At 48.7% G+C, this 27953-nt stretch overlaps 3 protein-coding genes and 1 long non-coding RNA gene across 11 annotated transcripts; 2 read left to right on the plus strand and 2 right to left on the minus strand.

The window, feature by feature from the left end:
• Positions 1 to 1325: 1325 nt before the first annotated feature.
• Positions 1326 to 4989, minus strand: TUBB (tubulin beta class I). Its single transcript, XM_019419960.2, has 4 exons — positions 4747 to 4989; positions 3253 to 3361; positions 2868 to 2978; positions 1326 to 2567 (listed from the first exon to the last, which is right to left on the minus strand). The coding sequence occupies exons 1-4, from the start codon at positions 4801 to 4803 to the stop codon at positions 1510 to 1512; spliced, it is 1335 nt and encodes a 444-aa protein (XP_019275505.1). The 5' UTR covers positions 4804 to 4989; the 3' UTR covers positions 1326 to 1509.
• Positions 4990 to 6605: 1616 nt separating this feature from the next.
• Positions 6606 to 21523, plus strand: MDC1 (mediator of DNA damage checkpoint 1). 7 transcript variants are annotated; one of them, XM_019419949.2, is made up of 15 exons: positions 6606 to 6898; positions 9122 to 9260; positions 9812 to 10192; positions 10278 to 10347; positions 10633 to 12098; positions 12850 to 12915; positions 13084 to 13173; positions 13884 to 14660; positions 14766 to 14809; positions 15280 to 17313; positions 17395 to 17514; positions 17643 to 17825; positions 18056 to 18181; positions 18293 to 18403; positions 19995 to 21523. In XM_019419949.2, the coding sequence occupies exons 1-15, from the start codon at positions 6890 to 6892 to the stop codon at positions 20160 to 20162; spliced, it is 5784 nt and encodes a 1927-aa protein (XP_019275494.2). In that variant the 5' UTR covers positions 6606 to 6889; the 3' UTR covers positions 20163 to 21523. The 7 variants fall into 7 exon arrangements, with proteins under 7 accessions (XP_019275494.2, XP_019275500.2, XP_019275498.2 ...); XM_019419950.2 differs by lacking the exon at positions 6606 to 6898 and adding an exon at positions 7049 to 7286; XM_053905291.1 differs by lacking the exon at positions 6606 to 6898 and adding an exon at positions 7049 to 7282.
• Positions 21029 to 25054, minus strand: LOC109249514 (uncharacterized). Its single transcript, XR_002072612.2, has 4 exons — positions 24431 to 25054; positions 23850 to 24003; positions 23014 to 23155; positions 21029 to 21274 (listed from the first exon to the last, which is right to left on the minus strand). It is a non-coding gene; the product is annotated as an uncharacterized LOC109249514 (long non-coding RNA).
• On the plus strand, positions 24033 to 27211 carry NRM (nurim). 2 transcript variants are annotated; one of them, XM_019419970.2, is made up of 4 exons: positions 24042 to 24477; positions 25053 to 25249; positions 25865 to 26041; positions 26391 to 27211. In XM_019419970.2, the coding sequence occupies exons 1-4, from the start codon at positions 24345 to 24347 to the stop codon at positions 26670 to 26672; spliced, it is 789 nt and encodes a 262-aa protein (XP_019275515.1). In that variant the 5' UTR covers positions 24042 to 24344; the 3' UTR covers positions 26673 to 27211. The 2 variants fall into 2 exon arrangements, with proteins under 2 accessions (XP_019275516.1, XP_019275515.1); XM_019419971.2 differs by lacking the exon at positions 25865 to 26041 and having other exon boundaries at positions 24033 to 24477.
• Positions 27212 to 27953: the final 742 nt, after the last annotated feature.

A 27953-nucleotide genomic window follows, 5' to 3' on the forward strand; every position in this document is an offset into this window, starting at 1 on the left:
GGGTAACAGAAAACAGGACACAGAGCCATAACCCAAATGAACCCTGGATGTGCTATACTTTGGAAGTGGTGCAGTAGTAACTTCCAACTCTTCATTCATGAGATTCTCCCAGACTACGGTTAAAACAGATTGCTGTAGTCAACTGGTTTCTGGTTTAGTACATCCCAGTAGGCCTGAGGATCTGCATTTCTAGAAGTTCCAAGAGGATGTTGATGCCTGCTGGTCTGGGAACCAGTTACACAAACATTCATCTCCGTTCCCATTTCTGTCCATAGATCCTGCATCTGAGCCTAGGACTATCCCAGTTACTGAGACTGGTAGTAAGGGTGGTGGGGTGGTTTGGGTACTAGGGCTAAGAAATGAAAGTCAATTAAGTATAAGGATATTCTCGTCAGCTTATGGAAAGCAGAGTATATGTATAACTGAACTTGAGCTTCATGTGTCCACTGGCAAGCTTTCCCTAAATGAGCACACATCTCACAACTTCTTTTCAATTCTCATTTATTTTTGGCTCTTGGGGCAATGTCATCTTTTCAATATGAAAAAAAGCAAGTTCAACACAAAATAGAAATTTGAAGTGTAGGACAGGACAAAACCAAGGGCAGGTGGATAAAAGGAATAGCAAAAGGACGAGATGAGATGTTGCCAAAAGATGGAGGGTTCTCCTTGTCCCTTCTCTGGAGGAATGACTCAAGTATTTAGGTGGCAATACACACCTTATACATGGCAGGGCTAGGTTTGTAAGAAAAAGTGGGGATGGGGAGGGCCTTTCTGGAGGCTTTAGGGACCAAAGTCAGTCCCTCTTCCCCCTTTTGGCCTTCTTCTCCAACCATGGGAAAAGGAATCCAACATGTGAAAGAGGTTGCATAGAAGAGGGAAGGATCCCACTCAACAGAGTGGGCAGACCCCTACAAAGGAAATAGGACAGAGCTTGGAAGGGGACTAAAAATGGAGATAATACTGTTAACACCTTCCCTAAAGCTGAGAAATAACAGGGAAATTCCCGGAAATCAGGACTTCAATAGCCTGTATAGCCTTCCCCAAAACCACTCTGGAATAGAAAACCCTAACCCTTCCTTATAGGTACCCCTACCTGTTATGAAGTGGGTTGGTTTCCTTTCCCTTGGGCTACCACATGGGCTTAGGATGGTGGCCATCTACTGGGTTTTCAGCATATGGTTCTAAATGAGATCTAATGAATTCCAGCTTCTTAAACAAAGGGAAATATCAACTGGACAGATGAGAGAAATGTATACCTAAGGGGAATACCAGGTTACCCAGAATGGCAGAAATCTAGGTTTTCCCAAAGTGGAAGAGAGGAGACATTCAACAAACAACAAATATTTATTGAGCGCCTATTATGTGCCAGGCACTGTTCTAGGAACCCCCCTCCAAAAAAGGAAAAACAAAAAACAAGATAGAGGCAGAAAATGCAAATTCTGAGGGAGAGGACAGGGGCAGTTGAGGAAGAAGGCTGAGGGAACAGAGAAGGCTACGGTGATGATGCTCTTAGGCCTCCTCTTCAGCCTCCTCGCCAAAATCCTCTTCTTCTTCTGCGGTGGCATCCTGGTACTGCTGGTACTCGGAGACAAGGTCGTTCATGTTGCTCTCAGCTTCAGTGAACTCCATCTCGTCCATGCCCTCACCTGTGTACCAGTGGAGGAAGGCCTTGCGCCGGAACATGGCCGTGAATTGCTCTGAGATGCGCTTGAAGAGCTCCTGGATGGCCGTGCTGTTGCCGATGAAGGTGACTGCCATCTTGAGGCCACGGGGTGGGATGTCACAGACAGCCGTCTTGACATTGTTGGGGATCCATTCCACGAAGTAGCTGCTATTCTTGTTTTGCACATTGAGCATCTGCTCATCTACCTCCTTCATGGACATCCGCCCACGGAAGACAGCAGCTACAGTGAGGTAACGGCCATGGCGGGGGTCACAGGCAGCCATCATGTTCTTGGCATCGAAGACCTGCTGGGTGAGTTCAGGCACAGTAAGGGCCCGATACTGCTGGCTTCCACGGCTGGTCAGAGGTGCAAAGCCAGGCATAAAGAAGTGGAGACGTGGGAAGGGCACCATGTTAACTGCCAGCTTGCGGAGGTCTGCATTGAGCTGACCAGGGAAGCGAAGGCAGGTGGTGACACCGCTCATGGTGGCTGAAACAAGGTGGTTCAGGTCCCCGTAGGTTGGAGTGGTCAGCTTGAGAGTGCGGAAGCAGATGTCATAAAGGGCCTCGTTGTCAATGCAGTAGGTCTCATCTGTGTTCTCTACCAATTGATGGACGGAGAGGGTGGCATTGTAGGGCTCAACCACAGTGTCAGACACTTTGGGTGAAGGTACCACGCTGAAGGTGTTCATGATGCGGTCAGGATATTCTTCTCGGATCTTGCTGATGAGCAAGGTGCCCATTCCAGAGCCTGTGCCCCCACCCAGTGAGTGGGTCAGCTGGAAGCCCTGCAGGCAGTCACAGCTCTCGGCCTCCTTCCGTACCACATCCAAGACTGAGTCAACCAGCTCAGCCCCCTCTGTGTAGTGGCCCTTGGCCCAGTTGTTGCCTGCCCCAGACTGACCTGGAATGGGGTCAGGAGGCAATCTTGGTTAGTAAGGTGAGAGATAAAAGACCAAATTCCACCTTCAACTTTTGGAAAAATGTCCATGAATGTGCCTTCTTTCTCACTCACCTGTGATATACCGCCCCCCCCCCCATTATTTACAACCTAGGGTAGTCACTACCAACACCCTGCATTAGAGATTTCAGAACACAGCCCCAGGTAAGCTCTCCAGTATAACAATTATCTCCTAATTCTTCCTGTTTCCTTCATACTAGTAAATTGAACAGCACATTATCTACTAATATGTGTATAACTCACCGAAAACAAAGTTGTCTGGTCTGAATATCTGCCCAAAAGGACCTGAGCGAACAGAGTCCATGGTCCCTGGTTCTAGATCCACCAAGATAGCACGAGGAACATATTTGCCACCTATATGGAAGAAAGTAGAGTAAAAATTGGCAGACAAGATAAATTGGGGCTGGGAGACCAAGGACCCAAACTTGTGATTCCAAGTGCTGCCACCAGGGGGCAGGAGAGCCAATCTTTTGCTCCACGGGGAAGTCAAATTAAGTTGAGTTCTCCTTTAAAAAAAAAAAAAGACAGACCCATCCGAAGGTGGTAAAGGGTTCTCCAGGGCTGGAAAGAGACCCCAGAGAAGGGGGAGAGGAGATAGGAGGCAAACTTCCCAGGCTCCCGCCCTTACCTGTAGCTTCATTATAGTACACGGAGATGCGGTCCAGCTGCAGGTCGCTGTCACCGTGGTAGGTACCGGTGGGGTCAATGCCATGTTCATCACTGATTACCTCCCAGAACTGCCGAGGGAAAACAATGAGACCTCAAAAGCTCTGGTCCCAGCCAATTAGGCTCCCCCGATCCACACATTTTAATCCCAGACACCCCGGTGGTGAGCCTGGTTCTAGGGCCCGGTATTCCCATCTGCCTGCCACTTCCTTCCACGAGCCACCCGCAGGTTTCACTGCTTGGGATGTGAACGGAGTTGCGGCTGAGGATGCCCGGCGATAGCAGGAAATTGTGGGGTGGGAGTGTGCCGAGGGGGATGGAGGCGGCAGACCAGACTGGACAAGCGCACCTCCCGGACTTGTACAAAGGGCAAGGGGTAGAGAAAGAAGCAGCTGCTGCGGTGGACCACCCTCCCTCCACGATTGAGGCGCACGCGCGCGCCATGCCACTGACAAAGGGTGCGTCGCGCGTGGGCGGGGGCGCGAATTCCGCGCGAGGCGGGGCTCAACTCGGACTAGCGCGCCCCCAGCCGGTCGGCAGGGCCGCATTGTCCCCGCGCGCCAGGGGCGCCCGGCCCCGCCCTTCTGCTACAACGTAGCAGCAGCACTTCCTCCCCGCCCTTCCCCCGCTACACTGTAACGGCGCGCAAAAAAAAAAAAAAAAAGAAAAAAGAAAAACCACCACTCCCCAACTCTGCCTTGGTTGGCCTCGGTATTTTATTCCTTGGCTAGCTTTTAAGCCCTCGCTTTAAATACGGATTATCTTCCTTTCTCCCCCTGGTTATTCCTGAGGGACCCTTTAAAGAAAAGGACTCTCCCGCCCTCTTTCCCGGTATCTGTTCACGCCCTAAAAGGGTCTCTTTACGGGAGATGAAAGGAAATAAAATTAATTCAGCACCTATTAGTCTTCCATCCACGAAGAACTACGGGGCCGCCCCTCAGGGATCGCGGGCGCGCGAGATGCCTATCTTTTGCGAAGGGCACCGCTCAGCGCAGCCCACCCTGGCGCACCGCGTCCCCCAGCCCACGGGTGGGATTCGAGCTCTCCGCAGCCGCCGCCCAACCTCTCTCCTTCCCCCTCCGACGAAACCCAGCCAAGGGGGATGCACATGGGGGAAACCTCGCTTCGCTTTGTCTCGAACCGTTTCCGCATCTTCCTCCCTCCCCGGTCCTCAGACCGTTAGAACACTTTCAGGTAAAATCTTACAGAACCACGGTCTTCCCACCCCCAAACCCGAAAGGTACTTAATAGCTTTCCCAAAATAAGCCAGCCAAGAATTCCCCATTTTTCAAAAGCGAAATCTAGCTACAGAGGTCTATTATGTATAGAAAACTTTTGGGGGGCAAAGTTCAACTATGGATGAAATGCAAATATATCCCACAACTATTCTTCATCATTTATCTGGACTTTTTCCATCTCAAAAGAAATATAATTAGAAGAGGTTTAAAATCCTTACCTTGGCACCGATCTGGTTGCCACACTGACCGGCCTGGATGTGCACGATTTCCCTCATTGTTAAAATTTATTTTAAATTTTTTGCTCGCCTCAAGATGTGTAGGGGGCAAGAAAATGATACGGAATTTTTTTTCTATACTGCTAGTCGCAGGCTGGAAGGATGGGACGTGTCCCGGAGCCTAGAGCAGCGAGGTCCGAACGCAGCTGCAGGAAGGTTCTGAGAGGGAGAAAGAAGAGGGGAGGGCAAAGGAGGGAAGGCGGGCAGGGCGGGGCGCGCGTGCGCCCAGGCTGGGAGGCGGGAGAACGCGCCCCGCGCCGCGGTCCCGAGACAAAGCCTTATCTAGGCTGGCCCTGATTAGTCGATGCCACTCACGTATGAGACGTCCATTGGTCTCTGCTTGGATGGAGGAACGCAGGCCTCACTGGGAGTTGTAGTCCTCCATTGTTGTCCACGCTGGAAAAGGAAGGGAGGGATGGGTGGATACTGGATTTTTGGTTTGGGTTTTGTTTTTTGTTTTGATGAAAAGTGATCTTGCGCAAGATTTCTTTCCCCCATGCCTGAGTTTTTGTACTAAGAGGGAGTAGTTTTCGGGGACACACTAAGTGGGAACCCTAGGGTGCCAGGCGTTGGAAGGTGGAGTGGGCACGCCCCGAACGCTCCCTGCTGCGGTAGCTCTTGGGAAGAGAGGGCCGCTTAGCTCAGCGAAAACGGGAGAAATGCGGCACCCTGCTCTGCTAACGGCTGGTCCTTTGGTGCCCCTAGGCATGAGCGCCAGTGAGCCGCTGCTCCCCCAGATAGAAAGAGCGTATTGCCTCTCTATTTCTTTGTAAGTTTTCTAATGATAATGTTTAGAAAGAAACCAAATTGCAGCAAGGGCTTTTTAGAAGAGAGATATAATTGTCTGAGGGTGTGTTCAAAGAATAAGTTGAATGGTTTAGAGAAACTGTATCTGGAATCTGTGAAGCCAGAAGTCTTTGTCTACGTGTAACGGGTTCTGGGCCTTAGAGCAGCACTAAAGACGCTTTGTGTCACAGAACTGTTGAGATGAAGTGCGTGGTAGAATTTTAGTGTCTTCCAGCCTGCCTCTCTAGACACTTCAGTGGAACTGTTTTTCAGTTTGCTGAATTCACTGACTAGGTGGCTGGTCATTGCAATCTTTCAAAAGCCTCAGGATTGAAACAAAAGAGGGGAGCTGATGGGAGAAAATTGGATGGGCTCAAGTCAGGGTAGCATGCCTCTTCTTAGGGGTTAATTCGTTTGATAGAAACTAGGTATCCAACAAACCAGAAGCTACGGATACAAAAAGAGTAAAAATTAGCTCCCGGGTCTTCAGGATCTTGCAATTTGATGGGAAGTGTGTAAACAATGGAGTGTGGTAAGCACTGTAACAATATGGGACAACAAGATCATTCACAATCCATTCAACACATTTCTCCTCACCTAAAAAAATAAACATCAAGTTGTATAAGACCCCCTCTACCCACTAAAAAGAGAATATTTCATGTTTTGGAGCATGATCACCATGAAAGCAGTTATTTTGTGGTAGTGGGGAGGGCTCAGAATTTAGAATTAGAGGACTTGTTTCAAGTTGTCTCTACCTAACATTAGCTGTAGGAACCTCGGGAGGTCCGCGCAGACCTTCAGTTCCTTCTGTAAAATCTACTTCTCCTTATTTGATTGTTGTGGTCGGAAGAAAGTGAGATAAAGAATGCAAAAAGACTCCCTAAATTATACACATATCGAATTGTTACTATTCTCTTCTCCTCTTAGTATGAGATCATGAAATAGATGATTTTATCATCCTTTCTACACCTCTTGAAAGACCTTGGTCAACCTTTAAGATAGTTAACAAAACAGTTCTCTCTCTTCGCCTACGGATCCTTAGGAAAATGACCTCCAAATGTCCATCAGGGATGTATTCTCAGGGAGCAACAGACATGACTTCTACTAAAAAAGCCAAATCAGAAGGAAATGAAGTTCCATGAGGGAGTCCTCAAGCGCCACGCCTACGGGCCGTTCTCCAAACTGCAGCCTCCAGCCACGACTGCAACCCACACCTCATTTTCATTTCTCATGAGTCAGCGGACTCCATGTCTCGGAGGACCGGGGAAGGGCTCTCTGGTTGCAGTAAACGCATCCGGCAATGACTATGGTAAGCCCCTCTATCCGCCGGCGGCAGCCAGACTCTGTGGTTGCGGTTTGGAAATCTACGCGGGAAGTGGGCGGTGGGTGGTGAAGCGGTGGTGGGTTGTGCCTCGGAGCTGTCCAATCGAGGTGCGCGATTCTGTGCGCACAGAGCAACCTCCGATTGCCGCCTCCCTCAACCGATTTCGGGTTCCCGGGAGAAGCAGCCCCTTGAAGCTGTTAAGGGTGGGGCGGGGCTTTGTGTCTCGGCGTTGGGAGCTTCGTCAATCGTCGCGCAGCAGGGCTGTGAAAGACAGCAGCAGGAGCCAATCAGCGAATCGGCTCCCTCCCGGCACGAGCTCTAGCGCCACTGGGTCGTGGCCGTTACTGGTGGCGCGCGCGGGGACTCAAAGTAGGTGAGTTCTGGGGGCCTCGCCCACGACTCCTCGGGTGCCATCTTTGTTCTCCCGGAGGGCGGGAGGGGCGTGCCTTGGGTGCGACTGGGCGGAGGATACTTGGAAGTTTGCTTCTCGGATTGTAATACTCATCCTTACTTGACGCTCCTCCCCGAGTTTAGGTATGAGACATTGGGCCTGGAGGGAACCCACTGGGGTAGGGATCAAAGATGGTGGTCCACTGGATTGGAGCCAAGGGTCCCGGGCTCCCGCCGAATCCTCCAGTCTTAAGGACGGAGTTAGCACTGTCCCCATGGACGCGTCCTACTTTCCCTGTCAACAATTAACCTATGGGATGGCATCCTTCTAAGTGAGTTCCACCCATCCTGTTTTGAGTTTTCATCCCCTTTCAACAGGAGGGCAGGGTTAATTTTATGTTTGGTTTGAACAGTACCAGGTACACAATAGGTACTGTCGAGCGAATATGGTGTGCCCTAGGGGAAAAGACACAGTTCTGCTGGTCCAGTTCTCGAGAGGGTGTGTGAAGGCAGAAATGGAAAGTACTGGTTACAATATAGTGAGAAAGGTTAGGGGAAAGACAAGTTTACTGACCACTGTGGAACATGTGGGTACACAAAGAACACCAGAAAGCAGGGAAGACTCCAGGAAAGGCTTTGTTGGAAGTGACATTTGAACTGAATCATAAATCATGGGTAGGAGTTGGATCAGAAAACTAGGAGTTAAGGGCCAAGGTACTGGCTAAAGCATGCAGGTGTGGGAGACAACAGGAACTGTGTTGGGAAATTGGGGAGAAGGTCCATATGGCTGAACCATAGGCTTTGGGGGAGGGGAGCATACATTGTAGGACCTGAGGTTCAGATCATGGAAGGTCTTGCTATGGAGTTGAGATTTTACTTTATTCTGTGGGCATGAAAAGCCACCAAATGTTAAACAGAGGATGGACAGTATCTTGGTGATCTTGGGCAAGTTCTTGAACCCATGTATGTTGCAGTTTCCTAATCCGAGAAATAGAATGTAGTAATAGTTGTTTACAAGATTCTTGTGAGGACTGAATCTGTATATATAAATATATGTACTTATATGTATATATGTACATATATAGAGATAGGTAGATAGATATAAAGTAACTAGAGCAGTGCTTCACACATAGCAAGCATGTATGTATATCAGCTGTTAGGATTCTTTGAAGTTTACTCTGATCATACTGAGATGTTCTGGTAAAGTGTAAAAACCATGGGCTTTGCCTCCAGAAGCATATTTATTCTTGTCCTTTCCACCTACTTGCTATGTTATTCTGAGCAACTCATTTAATATTTTTAGCATTACTTTCCTAAATGCATGCCTCCTATGTCTGCTATGCCTGACATATAACACAATGCCCAACACATAGTTGATGCTTAGCATAATTTGGCTCCCTTTGAAATGTTTTTTTTTTTCAAACTGTGTGTTGCAAATCAGCATTTAAAAAATAGAGAACGGGAATGAAAACTATCAGTATATTGTATATCCTAAGGCAAACATTGTTTCTGAAAATGTTTGTCTCTGTATGTAAGCACGTGTGTTTGTATATATTTGTGTACTTGGGACCTTGTAATATTTATCCCCCACCAATATTTATTTTTTATCATAGTCACAAATTTTTATTTAGTTTTGAGAGAGGGAGAGCATGTGCATGTGTGTAAGTGGGGGAAGGGCAGAGAGAGAGGGGGACAGAGGATTCAAAGCTGGCTTTGTGCTGACAGCATAGAGCCCAATGTTGAGCTCCAACTCACTAACCATCACAAATATTTTTTAAATGTTGTGATAGAGATGATGATAATGTGTTTCTTTCCCAGGTCATGGAAGACACCCAAGCTATTAACTGGGAGGTTGAGGAAGAGGAGGAGAAAGAGATACCCAGTGAATCCTTGGGGTGTAGCTTGGAGCCCGTAGGACGACTGCATATCTTCAGTAGTGCCCATGGACCAGAAAAAGGTCAGAGGTTATTAGATGCTCGAGTACTGACACAGGCCCCTTATTTTTATGGGGAGGTAGTTGGAAGGTTGCAAGACGCTTATATATATTTCAAGGAGATCTGAAAATGTTTTTCACTGGGAATGGAGAAGAGGGGGCTGATTGAGTTGATTGTTCCAGGCAAGTGCCCTGGACTCAATGGGCTCAATTTTACTTTGGTAGGAGAAGGTGAAGAGATTCAGATAGAAATTGAGCATAGTCTGGAAATGGATGGTGGTGATGGTTGCACAACAATGTGAGTGTACTTAATGCCCCTGAACTGTACACTTAAAAATGGTTACATGGTAAATTTTAACATATATTTTACCACAATAGAAAAAAACCCAATATGGATGGATGGATATTGACAATGAATAACATTGCTTATATTCTTCAATACTTAGGTGTACTACAGCCTTTATTTTCTTATGTATGTGGAGACCTTGAGTTAGTAGTGGGGTACTTAACAGGAATATTTTCCTGATAGCAGGCCAAGACTCTGGCCTTAATCTATCTACCTCTCTAATTCTTAGATTTCCCTCTGTATCTCGGGAAGAATATGGTAGGCCGAATGCCTGATTGCTCTGTGACCCTGCCCTTTTCATCCATCTCCAAACAACATGCAGTGATTGAAATCTTGGCCTGGGACAAGGCACCTGTCCTTCAAGATTGTGGCAGCCTCAATGGTACTCAAGTCCTAAGGCCTCCTAAGGTCCTAAGCCCAGGGGTGAGTCATCGGCTGAGGGACCAGGAGTTGATTCTCTTTGCTGACTTGCCCTGCCAGTACCATCGCCTGAATGTTCCCCTGCCCTTTGTTTCCCGGGGCCCTCTAACTATAGAAGAGACACCCAGGGTACAGGGACGAACTCAACCCCAGGGACTCCTGTTGGCTGAGGACTCAGAGGAGGAAGTAGGTATGTTTGTGTATTGGGAGGGTGGGTGAGAAGATGGGGATGGTGAGTTTAAAATAGTCAACTTACTCCTTTCTATTCTTTATAGATTCTCCTTCAGAAAGGTGTGTGGTGAAAGAACCAAGAACCTGCCCTCTAGCTGCAGTGGTTCCAGAGAGGTGAGTGCAGAAGACCAGATACTTGAGTCTTCAAAAGGAGGAGGAACCAGGGCTATAGGATCCATCTCTGAGAGATGATTATCATGAAAGTGGGGCCGGGGAATTGCACATTGTCTTTTGCTCAGCTGAACTTTCATTAACCTGACATGCCAAGTAGAGAACTAATTGCTGGAGAGAAAAAAACAGCTACTGCCTTGTGTCTGCTCTCAGGGAGCTCCCTGTTGAGTAGAATATTCCTTCTTGGGAAACATGCTTTAGATTCTTTCCTTTCTGTTCCCTTCACAGTGATGAAGAGGGGCCTTCCCCTGCCCCAGATGGCCCTGGGCCACCTTTTGTATTCAACCTGGACAGTGACACAGATGAGGAAGAAAGTCAACATCCAGCATCAGGAGAGGCCTCCTCAACTGCCAGAGGAGGCTCCACTACAGAGACAAAACAGTCTACAGCTATGGCAACTGAAATCCAGCTTGAAAAGAATCAGTGTTCAGTAAAAGAGAGAAACAATGACACAGAAGTTGAAAGGGATGCAAGGAATGGGGTGGTTTCACTTGGGGTGATACTGGAGAGGAACCAACCTACTGGGGAAGACAGTGACACAGATGTGGATGATGAGAGCAGGCCTCCAGGAAGGCCTGCTGTGGTCCATTTGGAAAGGGCTCAGCCTTCTGACTTCATAGACAGTGATACTGATGTGGAAGAAGAAGAGATCCCTGCAACCCCAGCTGTAGTTCCTATGAAGAAGAGGCAAATCTTCCATGGAATTAGTACAGAGAGTCCTCGGACACATGCCTTGGTACATCTACAGGAGAGCCCAACTGGTAATGATACAGATGTGGGGGAAGGTGAGATCCAGCTGGCAGTCCCTCTAGAGAGAAGCCAAGCCTCTGTGGTGATTGACAGCAATACAGATGGTGAGAAAGAAGTCTTAGCAGCACTCGCTTTGGCACATCTGAAAGAGAGCCGAGCCACTACATGGAACAGAGATACAGATTTGGAAGAGGACAGGGCCCAACCTGTGGCCCTTCTGGAGCAAAACCAAACCTCTACTGGGAGAGACAGCGACACAGACATGGAGGAGGAGGGGCTCCCAATGGAAAAGAGAGGAACTGTTTTCAAGGGTCACACAGACCAGGCATATTCAGAAAACAGGCAACCTCCTCCCCAAAACAGTGATCTAGGGGTGGACAAAGATAAGAGCTCACTTGGGGTCCATCTGGAGAGAAGCCAAGCCTCTGCCACAGTGGACATCAACATACAAGTGAAGGAGAAAGTCCCACCAGGGTCAGCTGTTATACTTGTGGAGAAACATCAGGTGCCTGTGGTATGGACAGATCAAACAGATGTGGAAGTAGAAGAGGGCCAAGCAAAGCTGCCTGTGATGCATCTAGAGGAAGCCCAACCTCCATCTGGGGACTGTGAGACAGATGTGGAGGGCATATCCTTAGCAGCTTCAGTGGTGGCAGATATAAGAAAGAGCCAGCTTCCAGCAGAAGAGGATGCTGGGGCAAAGAGGGCTGTAACTGTTCTTGAGCACAAGAGAGATCTTGAGGCGAGGGCCCAGGGTGGGTCACTTGTGTCACAGGTGGAGCAGGATCACCTCCCTGTCTCGAGGGAGGACATTAATGATCTGGTGGTCACAGGCACTTCAGGGAAATCCATCCAGCCACAGAGAGAGGGAACCCAGACCTCCATAGAAAGGGAGAGAGAACCACATATGGACAGGACCCAGGACTCTGGAGACAACCACGGTGGTAAGTGCTGGCCTTCTCCCTTGACCCCTAAAAGAAAGAATGCTTATAGAGTATCTTAGTCCATTTGGGCTGCAATAACAGAATACTGGTGGCTTATAAATAACAGAAATTTATTTTTCACACAGTTGTGAAGGCTGGTAAGTCTAAGATCAAAATGCCAGATTGGTCATGTTCTGGTAAAGACTTGCTTCCTTGTTCATAGGCAGCTGTGTTCTTACTATGTCCTCACATGGCAGAGGGCACAAGGGAACTCTCTGGGGTCTCTCTTTTTTTTTTTTTTTTTAATTTTTTTTTTTTTAACGTTTATTTATTTTTGAGACAGAGAGAGACAGAGCATGAACGGGGGAGGGGCAGAGAGAGAGGGAGATACAGAATCTGAAACAGGCTCCAGGCTCTGAGCTGTCAGCACAGAGCCCGACGCGGGGCTCGAACTCATGGACCACGAGATCATGACCTGAGCCAAAGTCGGATGCTTAACCGACTGAGCCACCCAGGCGCCCCTCTGGGGTCTCTTTTTAAGGGTACTAGTCCCATTTACGTGTGTTCTATTCTTATGTACTAATCATCTCCCTAAGGCCCCACCTCCTAATAAACTCACGTTGGAAATTATATTTCAGCATATGAATTTGGGGGATACACACATTTGGTCCATTGCAGAAGGATTTGGGTTAGGGAGAAAATGGTAGAGAGAGTAAGGAATTAAGGGTCAGGTAGAGTTTTTATTATCTATCCTCTATTCTTCCTCCACCAGATTCTGAAGACCTGGACCTACAGGCTACTCAGTGCTTTGTGGAGAGAGACAGTCAGAATCTGGAAGGTGAGGACATCCATGTCATGTGGATGTTGGTGCAGGTGGGACCTGGGAGCCCAAAATGGTGGTCCTTGAAGGTTGTGAAAGCTAGCATGGGTGAGGCAAGAAACCAGGAATGGGACCCTGGAGTTCTGTGGAGGAGCTGTGCTTGAGTTGGCTTTTCTTGTGCAACAGCCCAGAGCATGGAGGATGAAGCCACCCAGGCGTTTCTGGTTACTCTACCCCAAGAGCCTGGTCCTTCCTGCCGTAGCTTCCAGGATACAGGTATAAGCTATTCTGTCTTTCATGCCCCTAACTTGGCATCATTGCTTTCTCCCTCTACATGCTTTTTTCATATTGTTTGACTTTTACTGATGTTTCTCCATCTCCATCATCTTTTTAAATTTTTTTTTTTAAGTTTATTTATTTATTTGAGAGAGGGAGAGAGAAAGAATCCCCAGCAGGCTCTCGTTGTCAATGCAGAGCCTGATGCAAGGCTCAATATCCCGAATCATGAGATCATTACCTGAGCTGAAATCAAGCCGGACACTTAACCAACTGAGCCACCCAGGCGCCCCTCCCTCATTTTTAAAGAGGCTGCTATGAGAACTTTTTTTTTTTAACTTTATTTATTTATTTTGAGAGAGAACGAGCTGGAGAGGGGCAGTGAGAGAGGGGGATAGAGGATCCGAAGCGGGCTCTGTGCTGACAGCAGAGAGCCTGATGTGGGGCTTGAGCTCATGAACCACAAGATCATGACCTAAGCCAAAGTTGGATGCTTAACCAACTGAGCCACCCAGGCACCCCTATGAGAATTTATGTACGTGTGTGGGGTCTTATTTTTTAGAGAAATACTAAATGTTATAACTGTCCTCCTTATTCCCAACTTTCCTTTAATAATCCATTTAGGTTTATTATTCATGAATTTATCTTAATCTTTTCTCAACCTGTTACATTTTCAATCTGTATCTCTCTCTCTCCCTCTCTCCTTCCAGGTACCTTGGATGAGCCGTGGGAGGTCTTGGCAACACAGCCATTCTGTCCGAGAGAGTCTGAGGCCCCTGAGCCCGAGCCCATTGTTGCTCCTCTTGATGCCCATGGATCCTGCCTCTCTACACCTTGGACAATACCACAAGGCCAAAATCCAGGAAGCCCAGTTCACATAGAGCCATTGGGGATTCAGGACAAAGGGATGCAGACTATGGAGAAAGACATGGGGATACCAAGAGAAGCAGCAGAGGGGGTGGCCCCTGAGAGAGGACCATTGGACAGGGAAACTGAGAACCTGCCATCAGGAGAACAAGAAGATGTGATAGGAGAAGAAGAGTTAACCAGAGGGATACAGGTGTTAGCTAGAGATACTCAAGGACAAGAGTCTGACCAAAAGGTGAAAATTGCAAGTATTAAAAGAAATATGGAGAGTTTGAACATAGAAATTGAGATAACCAGGGAAATACAAGAGAAAGAGATAGAAAAGCAGATTCTTGCAAGAGAAATATTTGAGAGAGAAACAGAGAAACTAGTACTAGAGAGAGAGGGTGAGCCAAATGGATTAGGAGTTGAGGTACCGGAAGTAATACTGGAGAGAGGCCCACAGAGAGGGGAGACTGAGAAAGGGAGCCAGGACCAGGAAGGGCAAGCCTCCAGTCCAACACTAGAGCTTGAAACAGGGACAGGCGGTCATCAGGGACTTGCTTCAGCCTCAGTAGCTTCTGGGAGCCAGTCAGGTGGAGGAGAGGGAGTCCCAATGAACCCCAGGAGGCAGCAGAGAGGTAAGTGAAGACAGAGGGGAACTCCAGGTTAGCCTTCGTGCTAATCAACCCCCAAGTGACTGACTGCTTAGACTTCAGCTACACTTGTTTTTACTTTCTGTCTAGGCCACTTGACTTGTGAGGTGCCACCTGCTGAGAAGGCCTTCGGGGTGAGAGCTGCTGTTTCTGCCTCCTCCTATTCCACTGTTCCTTCCCCTGACCTTGCTCCAATCTACTCCTTTCTCTGTCTTCCCAGTTTTAATCTGTTGTCACCACTCCTTAGCTGGTTTCTTTCCCTTTCCCTTGGCACCTGTCATTTTCTGTATCTGTTTTTCAAGTTCTGTCTCCCTGTACCTAACTCAGAATATCCATTTTTTTTGTGTCTTTTCCCTCTTTTTTCCAACCATCCTCTTATTGCCATCATCCATCTATGGAGAACACTATTCTAGCATGAGGCGGGGTCTGTGGGAACGAGGACTGCTCCCTCCCCAGGAAGTTTCCAGTCTTAGGAAGGGAGGTCATAGACAAGTGAAATGCCAGGAACACAGTCTAACCATAAACAAGTATCAAGAACAGTATTCAAGTACTGTCTTTCTTCTTTCTGCCTCTTTCTCCCTCACTTGCTTCTATTTCTCCTCAGGGTGATCAGGAATCCACAGATGCTTGTCAGCCTCCTGCAGTACCTGAAGCTTCAGCCCCACACCAAAACCCCCTCCTCTTTCAGAGTCAAAAACATCCTGTGCCTCAGCCCTTCTGTTCTTCCTCTCCATCTTCTTTAGAGCCCATTCCCAGGACCAGGCAAAACAGGAATCAGAAAGTTCCAGAGACTCCCTTGCCAAAACCCAAAGTCAGGCTCCGAGGGTCCTCCAGGAAGACACCCTCTCCAGTTTCTTCTGTAGCCCTTGAACCTCATACTGCCATTCCCACAGACCAACCCCTCAGTGCTGAGCCCACATCTCAGGTCACTCGGGGCAGGAGACGTAGGTCCTCTGTGAAGACCCCTGAACTGGTTGTCCCCACAGCCCCTGAGCTCCAGCCTTCCATTTCCAAAGACCAGCCTGTCACCCCTGAGCCCACATCGCGGATCACTCGGGGTAGGACACAAAGGTTCTCTGTCAAGGCCCCTGAACTAGTTGTCCCTACAGCCCCTGATGTTGAGCCTTCCACCTCTAAAGACCAGTCTGTCACTCCTGAGCTCATATCTCAGGACAGGACACATAAATTTGTAAAAACCCCTGAACCGGTTATTTCCACAGCCTCTCAGCTCCAGCCTTCCACCTCCAAAGGCCAGTTTGTCATCACTGAGTCTGTATCTGGGGCTACTCAGGGCAGGGCACGTAGGTCTTGTGTCAAGACTCCCAAAGCAATTGTCCCCACAGCCCCTGAGCCCCAGCCTTCTACTTCCAAAGACCAGCCTATCACCCCTGAGCCCACATCTCGAGTCACTCGAGGCAGGACACGTGGGTCCTCTGTCAAGATCCCTCCTGAATCAACTGTCCCCACGGCCCCTGAACTCCAGCCTACCACCTCCAAAGACCAGTCTGTCCTCACTGAGCCCACATCTGGGGCCACTCATAGCACGATACCTAGGTCTTCTGTCAAGATTCCTGAGCTAGTTGTCCCAACAGCTCCTGAAGTCCAGTCTTCCATCCCCACAGACCAGTCTGTCACCCCCAAACCCACATCTCAGCGCAGGACATCCAGGTCTTTTGTCAAGACCCATGAACCAACTGTTCCCACAGCCCCTGAGCTCCAGCCTACCACCCCCAAAGGCCAGTCTGTCACCCCCAAACGTAAATCTCAGGGCAGGACACCCAGGTCTTCTAGCAAGACCCCCAAACCAGTTGTCCCCACAGTCCCTGAGCTCCAGGCTTCCACCCCCACAGACGAGCCTGTCACTCCCAAACTCACACCTCGGGCCACTCGGGGCAGGACACAAAGGTCCTCAGTCAAGACCCCTGAGCCAGTTGTCCCCACAGCCTCTGAGCTCCAGCCTTCCATCTCCACAGATCAGCCTGTCACCCCTGAGCCTACATTTCGGGCCACTCGGGGAAGGATACATAGGTCCTCTGTCAAGATCCCCCAACCAATTGAATCTACAGCCTCTGACCTTGAATCTCTCAACCCCATAGATCAACTGGTCACCCCTAAGGCTATAGCTGAGGGTGGTCAGGGTAAGACACTAAGGTCTACAGTAAGTGCTGTGCCAGTTCTTACCACCCCTGAGTCCCAGAATCCTGACCCCATAGGCCAGCCTGTTCCCCCTGAGCCCATCCCTCAAGCCAACTGCAGCAGTAAGCGGAGGGCCACAAGGAAGCATGGGTCCTTCACAGCTCCCATTGTCCATGAGCCCCACTCTGCACCCTCTGAACCTAACTCTCGATCCTCAAAGAACCAAAGACGAGCAGTGAGAGCAGTGGAGTCTCTTAGGACCATTCCCGAGCCTGCTCTTGCCCAGCTTCCTGAGGCCCCCACTCATGCTACCCAGATCCAAAAGGTAGAGGCAGCAGGCAGATCTGAGTTCACCCCAGAGCCCCAGTCTAAGCCCTCTCAGAGCCGCAAGAGGCCTTTGGCTACTGTGGATTCACCCCCACTTCAAAAACGGCTCCAACAGAAGACCGTGTGCCTCCACAAAGAGGAAGAAGATTCAGCAGAGAGCCCAAGGAAGGATAAGGTGAGGTGAGGGCTGGGGCCATGAAGCTAGGAAAGGGCTTGGAGGCTCAGAAACTCCCAGCAAGATCTTTCTCAATCCCAGGTTGCAGTGATTCCAGGACCAGGCAAGAGAAAGAGAGACCAAACAGAGGAGGAGCCCAGGGGAATCCCAAGCCGCAGCCTTCGGCGGGTCAAACCTAACCAAGAGTCCACAGCACCCAAAGTAGGAGAGAAGGGGCCTGGGGCTTGGTGGGAGACAGACATGGGAGGATGGGAGGAGACTTAGGGGTTCAGAGATAGACACTGATGGCGTGGGTTGCCGTGACCAGCTTAGGCTAACTCCCTCCACAGGTACTCTTCACAGGTGTGGTGGATGCCCGTGGAGAACGGGCGGTGCTGGCCCTGGGTGGGAGTCTGGCCAGCTCAGTGGCAGAGGCTTCCCACCTGGTGACTGATCGAGTCCGCCGCACGGTCAAGTTCCTGTGTGCCCTGGGGCGGGGGATCCCCATCCTCTCCCTGGACTGGCTGCACCAGGTGAGAGGCCAGGAGGTGATAGCACACCAGCAGAGATATTGATGGCAGAAGACTGCTCACATGATGCTCTAGAAAGTAGTGAGGGGAAAGAGGGTAAAGGAAGACAAGGGAGGTGAATGAGGCAGAAAGCTTAATTCAAAGAACATTTCATAAGCTCCGTCCACATGCTAAGCAGAAGAGCTGGGTGGTAGGCTGGGCTGAGCTTTGATGCTCACTGCTGCTATCCTTAGTCCCGCAAGGCTGGTTGCTTCTTGCCCCCGGATGAATATGTGGTGGCTGATCCTGAGCAGGAGAAGAACTTTGGCTTCAGCCTTCGAGATGCCCTGAGCCGGGCTCGGGAGAGAAGGTTGCTAGAGGTGAGAGGCTGTCTTCTACCCCATGTTTCAGGCCTCCTTCCTGAGGCTCTCCAGCTGTTCATGGGCTCTCAGTGCATACATCTATGGTCTTCACTGTTTTCTTCTGCTTAGGGCTATGAGATCCATGTGACCCCAGGAGTCCAGCCACCACCACCTCAAATGGGAGAGATCATCAGCTGCTGTGGAGGCACTGTCCTACCCAGCATGCCCCGCTCCTATAAGGTATGGGTGGTATGTTTTGGGTCTAGTGAGGTGGCAGTTAAAGAGGTGGCTGGAATGGGAAAAGTTTGGAGAATACTGGTATGGATAGAAACACAGAGTAGTGAGAGGGTGGGGGTAAGCTCTGTGGTATATAAAGGGATAGGAATGTAGGAGAGGTTTGCTGATTCCAAATGGATTTTTATTTTGCATTTTTAATATTTTAAATATACACAAAGGGAGAGAGAACTTCCATATATCAATGAACCTCCACATATCAGTCACTCAGATTTAACAAGGTAGCTTAGATTTTGCTACATCGTCTGCATTTATCCCTTTTTTTTTCTTTGCTGAAGTACTTAAAAAAAAGTTTTTTAAAGTTTATTTATTTTGAAAGAGTATGAGCAAGATAGGGGCAGAAAGAGAGGGGAGACAGATCATCCCAAGCAGGCTCTGCACAGAGCCTGATGCGGGGCTCAGACTCACAAACCATGAGATCATGTCATGGGCTGAAACCAAGAGTCAGATGCTTTACTGACCTAGCCACCCAGGCGCCCCTTTGCTGAAGTATCTTAAAGGAAACTACAAGCATCATATTATTTCCCCTTACATACTTAAAGTATACTTCTGTAAGAAATGATGTATGTTTGTTTACATAATCACAATGCCATTATTGATCCATAACAAAATTAACAATAGTTTCTTGTCATTTTCTCAGAGTCCATTAGTCAGATTTTTCCAATTGGCCAAAAATGTGTCTTTATAATTCAAGTCAAGATTCAGATGAGGTCCAAGTATTGCCACAATTGCAATCTCCTTTTTTTTTAATGGTTATTTAAAAAAACTTTTTTAATGTTTATTTATTTTTGAGAGAGAGAGAGACACAGTGCAAGCAGGGTAGGGGCAGAAAGAGACAGAATCTGAAGCTGGCTCCAGGCTCTCAGCTGTCAACACAGAGCCTGAGGTGGGGCTCAAACCCACGAACTGTGAGATCATGACCTGAGCCAAAGTTGGAGGCTTAACCAACTGAGCCACTCAGGCACCCCTGTTTATTTTTGAGAGAGAGTATGCTTGCACATGTGAGCAGGAAGGGGCAGAGAGAGAGGATCCCAAGCAGGCCCTGCCCTGACAACACAGAGCCCCAACTCAGGGCTCCATCTCATCACCCCTGAGATCATGACTTGAGCTGAAATAAGTTGCTTAACTGACTGAGCCACCCAGGCTCCCCTCACAATTGCATGTCTCTTAATTCTCTTTTACTCTAGAAGATCCTCCCCCCCCCCCCCCAACCCACCCAGCCTTTCTTATTCCATTGACTTCCTGCAGAAACTATGTCAGTTGTTCTTTAGAATGTTCCAGTCTGGGTTTTTCTGTTTGCTCTTTTGCTGTGTAATTTATCTTGTTCTTCCATCTCTTACATTCCTTGTAAATTGTAGTTAATTTTAAAAGCTCGAATAAATTCAGGTTCAGTTTTTCTGGGAAGAGTACTTCCAGCAAGTGTGCTTCCTATCAGGAGGTATATTGTAGCAATGCTGAAACTGATTTGTGGACTCCAAACCTATTTCTAGGATTGTTTTTCACCCATGACTTTGTCTTTGCTCTCTGTCTTTCCCAGCCTCAGAGAGTTGTGATTACATGCTCCCAGGACTTCTCTCGATGCTCTATTCCATTTCGGGTTGGGCTGCCCATTCTCTCACCTGAGTTCCTGCTGACAGGAGTGCTGAAGCAGGAAGCCAAGCCAGAGGCCTTCATCCTCTCCACTTTGGAAATGTCATCCTCGTGAAAACATCACCACAGTACTTACTGTTTTCCCTCCCAGACCAGTAAATAAAGTGTTAGAAAAGATTTGGAAGAAAGAACCTAGGGCTTTAGAAAGAATTGGGGTATACTGACCTGATTTGTCTTGGAACATGGGTGGGGCTAAAAAGGCTTATGGATAAACAAAAAGATAGTGAGATTTTAGCCACAGGTTTTTTTTTTTTTCTGGTTTTTTTTTTTTTTTTTTTTTTTTTTCAGTAAACAACCTAGTCTTTTATTTGCCCAAGGCTGGCTGTTGCAGGCACTAAGGCCCCAAAACTTCCAGAAGGGATGGAGGAGGGAGGGGCAAACCATCCTGCCTACCAGGTGCTACCTGCCCCCATCCTGCTTCCTGCAGGAAGCGGGAAAGGAGATGAAGTCTACATTTGTGCCATCAAGTATCAAGCCTGCTTTCAGATACTATAAATACTCAGTTGCTATTGAGGAGGAAACTGAGGCACTCTGACTCCCCAGGCCTCTATCTGCCAGTCCAAGTTTTTGCCTGCTCTCTCTCTCCAGAATGAGCTGCAGGCAGCCCTTTGCTGGGGGAGGGTCTCAGGAGCCCATCTCGTGGCCTGTGTGTGGGGGAGAAGGCCAGCCAGTGTCAAGGGCTGGGGCAGCAGGAGGAGGGGTGTGTTTGGAAGAGAGCAGCTGCTAGGAGGGGGGAGTCAGCACTGAATAGGGACCCCAGCTGGGGTTCCATAATGATATCAGTGGGGGACAGCCAGAGCCCTCTGCTCTCTAGAAGGGGAAACTGAGGCAGAGACCCCTCCCATCTTTGAGAAGGGAGGGGCCTCCTATAAGCTATTCAGGTCTATTTACCATCTCCACAAAGACACTACAGCCCAGGAGTTGGAGCATGTCAGTGGTCACTCAGTGTTTAGATTGAGACACAAGGAGTGGGAGGCAGCTGGGTCACCTGATGAGACACAGATTTCTCAAATGGCCACTTAGAGTTGGGTAATCCCATTCTCAGATATCATAAGTGGCTGCCCTTAGCAGGACTGATGTACTTACTTCTGTGTGGCACACATGGTGTCCTGCCTCCTGTTTGGAAGCCATCTCTCTCCCTCTTTGACTGGGATTCTTATTCATCCTCTGAAAGAGAGTAGAAACAATTTTAGTGTCAAGAACTTGAAGGGATGCTTGGAGTAAGTAAATTTGAGGTTGGAGGTATGGAATGCTACTAAAATATTTTCCTCTCTCCTCACCCCATCTTGTTAGAAGTGTTCTTTAGTTTTGACTTTGAGCAGATCTTTGCACTTTTCTGGCCTGCTTTTCCAGTATTTATAAAATTAGAGCTTACGTTTAATTTCTGTGATAAATAAATATTCACTCTGTGCCTTATGGTGTAGTGCAGGTTTTTTTTAAACATCTTAAATTTATGTATTATTTATTTATAATCTTACATCTTATTTATGTATTTGTTTATTTTTGTCTTTAAAGTAAGCTCTACACCCACTGTGGGGCTTAAACTCACAACCCCAAGATCAAGAGTTGCATGTTCCACCAATTGAGCCATCCAGGTGCCCCTTAAATTTAAAGTTTAAAAGTTGGTTGATTTCAATGATGTGGAGAAATTGGAACCCTTATCACATATTGCTGGTGGGAATATAAAATGGTTCAGCTGCTGTGGTAAACAATCTGACAATTTCTAAAAAATTAGACAGAGAATTACCAAAAGACCCAGTAATTCCACTAGTAGGTGTGCACCCAAAAGACTTAAAACACATGTTGAAACAAATACTTGTACACAGATGTTCATATCTATACTTCATTAGAGCCAAAAGGTGAAAAGAAAAATGTTCATTAACAGGTGAATAAACAAATGTGGCATATCCACACAACAGAATATTATTCAGCCATAAAAGGAGATGAAGTATTGATTCTTGCTACAATGTTTTGAGAATGAACCTCAAAAGCATTATACTAAGTGAAAGAAGCCAGACACAAAGTCGCCTGGGATGATTCCACCCACATGAAATACTTGGAATAGGTAAATTCATAGAGACAGAGTAGAGTAGCGGTTGTCAGCAGCTGGGAGAAGGGGGAAATGGGGAGTGACTGCTTAATGGGTATAGGGTTTTATTTTGGGATGATAAAAACGCTTTGGAACTAGATAGAGATGGTGATTGCACACATTATGAATTGTATTAAATGTCACTGGATTGTTCTCTTTAAAATAGTTGTTTTTATGTTATGTGAATTTCACTTTAATAACAAAGATGGGTGATTAGTTAGTGGCTTTTCTGCAAGTAAATTATACTTAAGTTTGTAAAACTTTGGTGTAGTAGAAAGAGCATGAGCTTTGCCACTACTGCTGACTTTTAAACATATAAACATGTCTCTCTTTTTTAATGTTTATTTATTTTTGAGAGAGAGAGAGCACACACGCGCAAGGGGGGGAAGGGCAGAGAGAGGGAGACAGAATCTGAAGCAGGCTCCAGGCTCTGAGCTGTCAGCACAGTAGGACCCAAATAAATATTAGTCCCCTTGCACACTCAGAATCTTGTACTGTGTAAAACTGTCTATGGCCTTGAGGTTCATGGGACGCCTTACAGTACTAGCTGTCTCTATACTCCCATTTTAGCACTCATCTGCACCTTGACTTAGTGACATTGAAGTGCCCCAGTTTAAACTTCTGGAGAATAGAGATCTTTTCTTACACTTCCAATGAATACTATAGTAGTACAAATAATGTATTTCTATCAGGGTCCTAGCAGGAAATAACAGCACAGTCAAATTAGGATAATTGGAGAGAGTTTAATACAGTGAAAATGACAAGGAAGTTGGGAGAGTGTAGAGAAATCATAATGTTACAGTACCCTAGTACTCACAGCTCTATTGTGACCACCTCTAAGTCCAAAAGGTTGAGAGGAGAGAGCAGTTATGCAGAGAGGGCTTCCTCAATAAAAGCTGTGATTTTCATTGATTTAGTCCATTCGGGACAACCTTGAACAAGAAGGGTGAAGGGTGCATCTGGAGGGAAAACATAAGACTGGTATAGTTTACAACAGCACTGATTCAGAGGAGGGTGGGAGTACTGATCCTCCAACAGAAGGAAAGTAAAGGCTGTGGGATGCTGCCTGGCAATTTTCTCATCCATGAGCCCACAGGACTAGCAGCAACTTAGTTCTCATCTTGGTCAATTTTCTTTATATTCTTATGTCTGTAAGCTGAAGGATTTCGCTACATGATGTTCTAAGGTCCCTGCTATGGTCCTAGGTACTGTGACTAGGTCCTTAGCAACATGATGTTTAATTCAGATGGAGGAAAACCTTATTTTTACTTTGCTTTTCAAATATGTTATTCTGTAGGTATTACAAACAGGTCTGAAGGAAAAAATTCAGACAAAAGATCTTAGCGGTTTCTGACTCGTGGATGGTGGTCAGGCTTATGAGCTTGCAGAGTAAAGTCATAATTATCACAAGCTTGGGTAAAATTAACCTACTACAAAGTTTACAACACAAAATTTTCTATCACAAATATTTAACATTGTTATTCTCATGATTATAGATCAACAGCCTTTGGCATTATTAGAAATAATCTAAGTGTTACAGAGAAATTCTCTGTCCTTGGCAAGTGGAGAGAATAAGTTACAGAATAAACATTAATTTACTTTATGGTAAAATGGTCACTAACTTTTTAACAAGATACAATAGGTGATTCAGACCTTTGGGTTTTCAGCCTCGGTCAACAGTCTTCCGTTCTCTCACCGTTTCCTATTTGAAGTGTTAACCGACGCTTTGTAACCTCTGACTTTGGCTATGTTTAGTGGCTAAGGTTACAGAAAAGGGGGTTTATAATTCTCGTTTTCTACAAGAACCCTGAAAGAAACGAACGAACTGTCTTCATTTTAGATGAGACAACTAGCCGAGCTGCGACTCAACCCACACGAGTGGCTGCAGAGCAGCTACGTTTCCACTTGTCACTCAGAATTCTAACATTCCCTTCTATGACGCGGCAACCGCAGGCTCAGTCAAGGCGCCGGGACCCGCCCTAGGGACAGTGTGGAAAAAAAGCGCGCGGAGAACGCACGCCGAGGCAGCGGCGCGAAGGGGCCACGCCTTCCTGGGCAGGACCCCAGGCTGGAGGTGGGGGCGGGGGCGGGGCCTGCGGCCGCGGGAATCCCATACCCGCCCTTTTCTCAACCCCTCCGAGTGTCGCCATGGCCCCAACTCTGCTCCTGGTCCCTGCTGCCCTCGCCTCTTTCATCCTGGCTTTTGGCACCGGAGTGGAGTTCGTGCGCTTTACCTCTCTTCGGCCACTTCTTGGAGGGCTCCCGGAGCCTGGGGGTCCGGGTGAGCGGAAGGGATCGAGGACGAGCTCTGTGGCTGGAGGTGGAGCCGGACGAGAGCGAGGGAGGGCGGGGCTTCGAGACAAATGACAGGGGAAGTCCGGGAGAGGGAACTAGAACCTTGAAAGCCCGAGAAGCTTCAGGGCTGACCGGAGGGCTAAATTAGGAACTCAGGGATTAGCGGTTTGGAGAGGCGGAAGAGTTAGGACTGAGTGGGGAGGGAAAAAGCGATAAGAAGCAGAGGAAAGGAAAGTGCTTTTGTAGAGAGGACTATGGAGAGGGGAGTGTTAAAAAGAGGGCACATTTGGAGTACCGAAAACACGAGGATCAGTCCAATGGTGGCCTCTCCAGCCAAGCCTTTTGTGATTGAAGGAATCCTCCTCCCCACTCTGAAGGAGGCCTGGGGAAAAGGGAAAGGGCAGAGAATGGAAAAGCGATATGGGAAAAACCAGGAGAGGAAGCATTAAGGCTCGTGAAAGCATTAAAGGACATGGCCTGGGACCCCCAAGAGGAGATTAGGGTAGGGGGTGTTTCCTGAAACTTTCTTGATCTTTTGTCCCCTTCTTGAACTCCCCCTAGATGCCCGCCAAGGATGGCTGGCTGCTCTGCAGGACTGCAGCATCCTTGCCCCCCTGGCTTGGGATCTGGGTCTCCTGATACTATTTGTGGGGCAGCACAGCCTCATGGCAACTGAGACAGTGAAGGCGTGGATGTCTCGATATTTTGGGGTTCTTCAGAGGTCACTGTACGTGGCATGCACTGCCCTGGCATTGCAGGTATGAGGCCTTGGCCACTGAGTCCCCAAGGGAAACAATCTGTGAGAAGGGTGCCCTCAGTTGAAGGGGCAAGGACCTTAGCCTTCTGATAAAATGTGGGTTTAGGGGAATTTAGGTTGTTTAGGACTCTAATCTCAGCTTCCATTCCTCCACAGCACATATCCTTCTTCTTATCAAGAATGGTGTACCATTCCTCATTCCCCAAGCACCATATGTGCATTCTCACCTTTGCAACTTTGTTCATGTTGTTCTGCTTGAGATCCCTTTGGTGACACCTCTTTCAGTCCTACCCTTTCTTCAGAATCACTTCCTGAGGTCTCAAGAGGAGGCTTCCCAGTTAGTACACATTTGTTTTCTCAGTGTGTGCTTGGCACAGGCTACTTTATGTACCTATCTGGTCACCCCCATCTGTTCTCTTAAGTCCTCAGGGTAGATACAGGTTATCCTTACATCCTTGGGACCCCACCTAGCATGCTCCACATGGTGAATTTTTGTTTATGATGCTCATGGTAGAGGTGGGGAGAACTGCAGGCCAGCCTGGGGTGGGGGCAGCCTCTGGGTCTAGGTCTTTCAAGGGTAGGCTGCTGAGATACCCAGCCCCTCATCCTTTCCCAGTTGGTGATGCGGTACTGGGAACCTGTACCCAGAGGCCCTGTGTTGTGGGAGGCTCGAGCTGAGCCATGGGCCACCTGGGTGCCCCTCCTCTGCTTTGTGCTCCACGTCATAGCCTGGCTCCTCATCTTCAGCATCCTTCTCGTCTTTGACTACGCCGAGCTCATGGGCCTCAAACAGGTGAGGCTCCCAGATTCCTACCTGAGACCTCTGATTCCCTCTAGAATGCCTCTTTCCCTTTCAAGGATTTCCCTCCTCCTCCTCCTCCCATGCTCTTCCACCTTCCTCTTCTTTCAACTCCCTCACCTACTTCCTTTTCTTATAAGAGAGTCTCCCCTCAGCTTTCCCTCAAAGGTCAGAAACCATAGGCCTCCTGGGCCTAGCAGAGATGAGAATCAGGAGTCCAAGTCTCAGAAGGGTGGTTCTTGGGCCTGAGTTATAGAAGGGGAAGTTTCCTCCAAAGGGAGGAAAGAGGTGGCTAAGTTGCAAAAAGGGTTTGACTTCATTTCTAAGCTGTTCTCCCTCCTAGGTATACTACCATGTGCTGGGGCTGGGTGAGCCTCTGGCCCTGAAGTCTCCCCGGGCTCTGAGACTCTTCTCCCACTTGCGCCACCCAGTCTGTGTGGAGTTGCTGACAGTGCTGTGGGTGGTGCCCACTCTGGGCACTGACCGCCTCCTCCTTGCTCTCCTCCTTACACTCTACCTGGGCCTGGCTCACGGACTTGACCAGCAAGACCTCCGCTACCTCCGGGCCCAGTTACAAAGAAAACTCAACCTGCTCTCCCGGCCCCAGGAAGGTGAGGCTGAGTGAAGAGCTAGCCTGGTTCCAAGCCCTGAACTTCCTCTCCTTTAACATCCAGGCCCTGGCTGCTTCAGACCAGAGGCCCAAATCTATGGACTGAAGGGGCTGTCCCTTCCCTTGTTTGAGCCTCCACTTCTTGGGCCCAGCTCCATACCCTAAATTTTGAGTTTCAACCACTGGACCTCCAAGATCTTCTTCTCACCAGCCAAGAAAAGGAGGTGGGAAACTTATGTCTCCTCACAGTTTAGGGCTTGATCCCCCCCTTCCCCTCCCACCCACCTGCCTCAAGAACCTCCTTATAAAGGAAGAAGGGTGGGCCTGACCACTTCTCTCCCACTGTTACTTGATTCTGTGCCTCAGGGATCCCCTTCTCCTCCAGCTTCCCTTCCTAGGAGCAGAGTCTGCAGGTTTGATGGTAGTGCCTGCCCCACTGGCCTCTTTAGGCCCTGCCCCTGGCTCTGTCCTCTAACCTAGTTGAGAGGATCCTTCCGCTCTTCTGTTCTCCCGAGGAACACGCGCAGCAGAAAAATAAAATTCAGCCTTTTTTTTCTACATATGCCATGTAGTCTGTCAGTGTCTTCTCTAGCCGGAGGGCTAACTTTGGGACGGAAGGCAAGCGGAGCCAGGGCACGCCAAACTCGAGTCTGGGCAGCCACCGCGCCCTCTGGCGACAGCTGGGCGGCGACCACTCCGGCAGACCCACCCCCATCTCCCTGGTCCCCCTTCCTCCAAATTCCCCAATTTTCCCACTGCAGACCAGGGGACCCATGGAAGACAGGATGAAGCTAGAGAGTGGGGCATTGGCTCTGGTGGGGGAACCAGTTTCCAAAGTCGTTGGCTTCTGAGCACTTCTCCAGCCGCCCCGGCTCTCCACAGACCCACCGCAGCCTGGTGGCGGCCCTGGACCCCGCAGTAACAAAGGCTGTCGGGGTGGGGGGCGGGGGGGAGGCAAAAGCGTGGGGAGGAGCGGCAGGAGATGGGAAGGGCGGGCCCGGCTCGCAGCAGCTGCTGCTTCCTCTCCAAGTCCCTGGAGGGGCCTGAGTCATGGGCCGCTGCCTTGAGTCTGTGAGCTGGGGGCGAGGGTCTGGACACCTAGGTTCTCCAGGACTACTGGGAGATGGGGGTGGGTTGAGGGTCCTGAAGACAGAGAGCGGAGGGCCAGGGGTTGCGGCGGGAAAGGGGTGAGTCGAAGAGTCTAGTCCCACGCGGGGATCTCTGGAGCGAAGCCCCGCCCCCTCTGGCACCGCCCCGCGCCCCCTTCCCTTTCCCCATTGTCCTCAGACAAAGCGG

Source organism: Panthera pardus, unplaced genomic scaffold, assembly GCF_024362965.1.
Source record: "Panthera pardus isolate Hobbes unplaced genomic scaffold, ASM2436296v1 HiC_scaffold_17, whole genome shotgun sequence".
NCBI classification, from domain to species: Eukaryota; Metazoa; Chordata; class Mammalia; order Carnivora; family Felidae; genus Panthera; species Panthera pardus.

Coding starts and splice junctions, on each gene's coding strand:
- TUBB (XM_019419960.2), bottom strand. CDS start 4,803: ATGAGGGAAATCGTGCACATCCAGGCCGGTCAGTGTGGCAACCAGATC. Junction 3,362..4,746: donor GCAACCAGATCGGTGCCAAG/GTAAGGATTTTA, acceptor TTCCCTCGGCAG/TTCTGGGAGGTAATCAGTGA. Junction 2,979..3,252: donor GTACTATAATGAAGCTACAG/GTAAGGGCGGGA, acceptor TCTTCCATATAG/GTGGCAAATATGTTCCTCGT.
- MDC1 (XM_019419949.2), top strand. Junction 10,193..10,277: donor GGACTCAGAGGAGGAAGTAG/GTATGTTTGTGT, acceptor TATTCTTTATAG/ATTCTCCTTCAGAAAGGTGT. Junction 12,916..13,083: donor AGACAGTCAGAATCTGGAAG/GTGAGGACATCC, acceptor CTTGTGCAACAG/CCCAGAGCATGGAGGATGAA.
- NRM (XM_019419970.2), top strand. CDS start 24,345: ATGGCCCCAACTCTGCTCCTGGTCCCTGCTGCCCTCGCCTCTTTCATC. Junction 24,478..25,052: donor CCCGGAGCCTGGGGGTCCGG/GTGAGCGGAAGG, acceptor AACTCCCCCTAG/ATGCCCGCCAAGGATGGCTG. Junction 25,250..25,864: donor GCACTGCCCTGGCATTGCAG/GTATGAGGCCTT, acceptor ATCCTTTCCCAG/TTGGTGATGCGGTACTGGGA.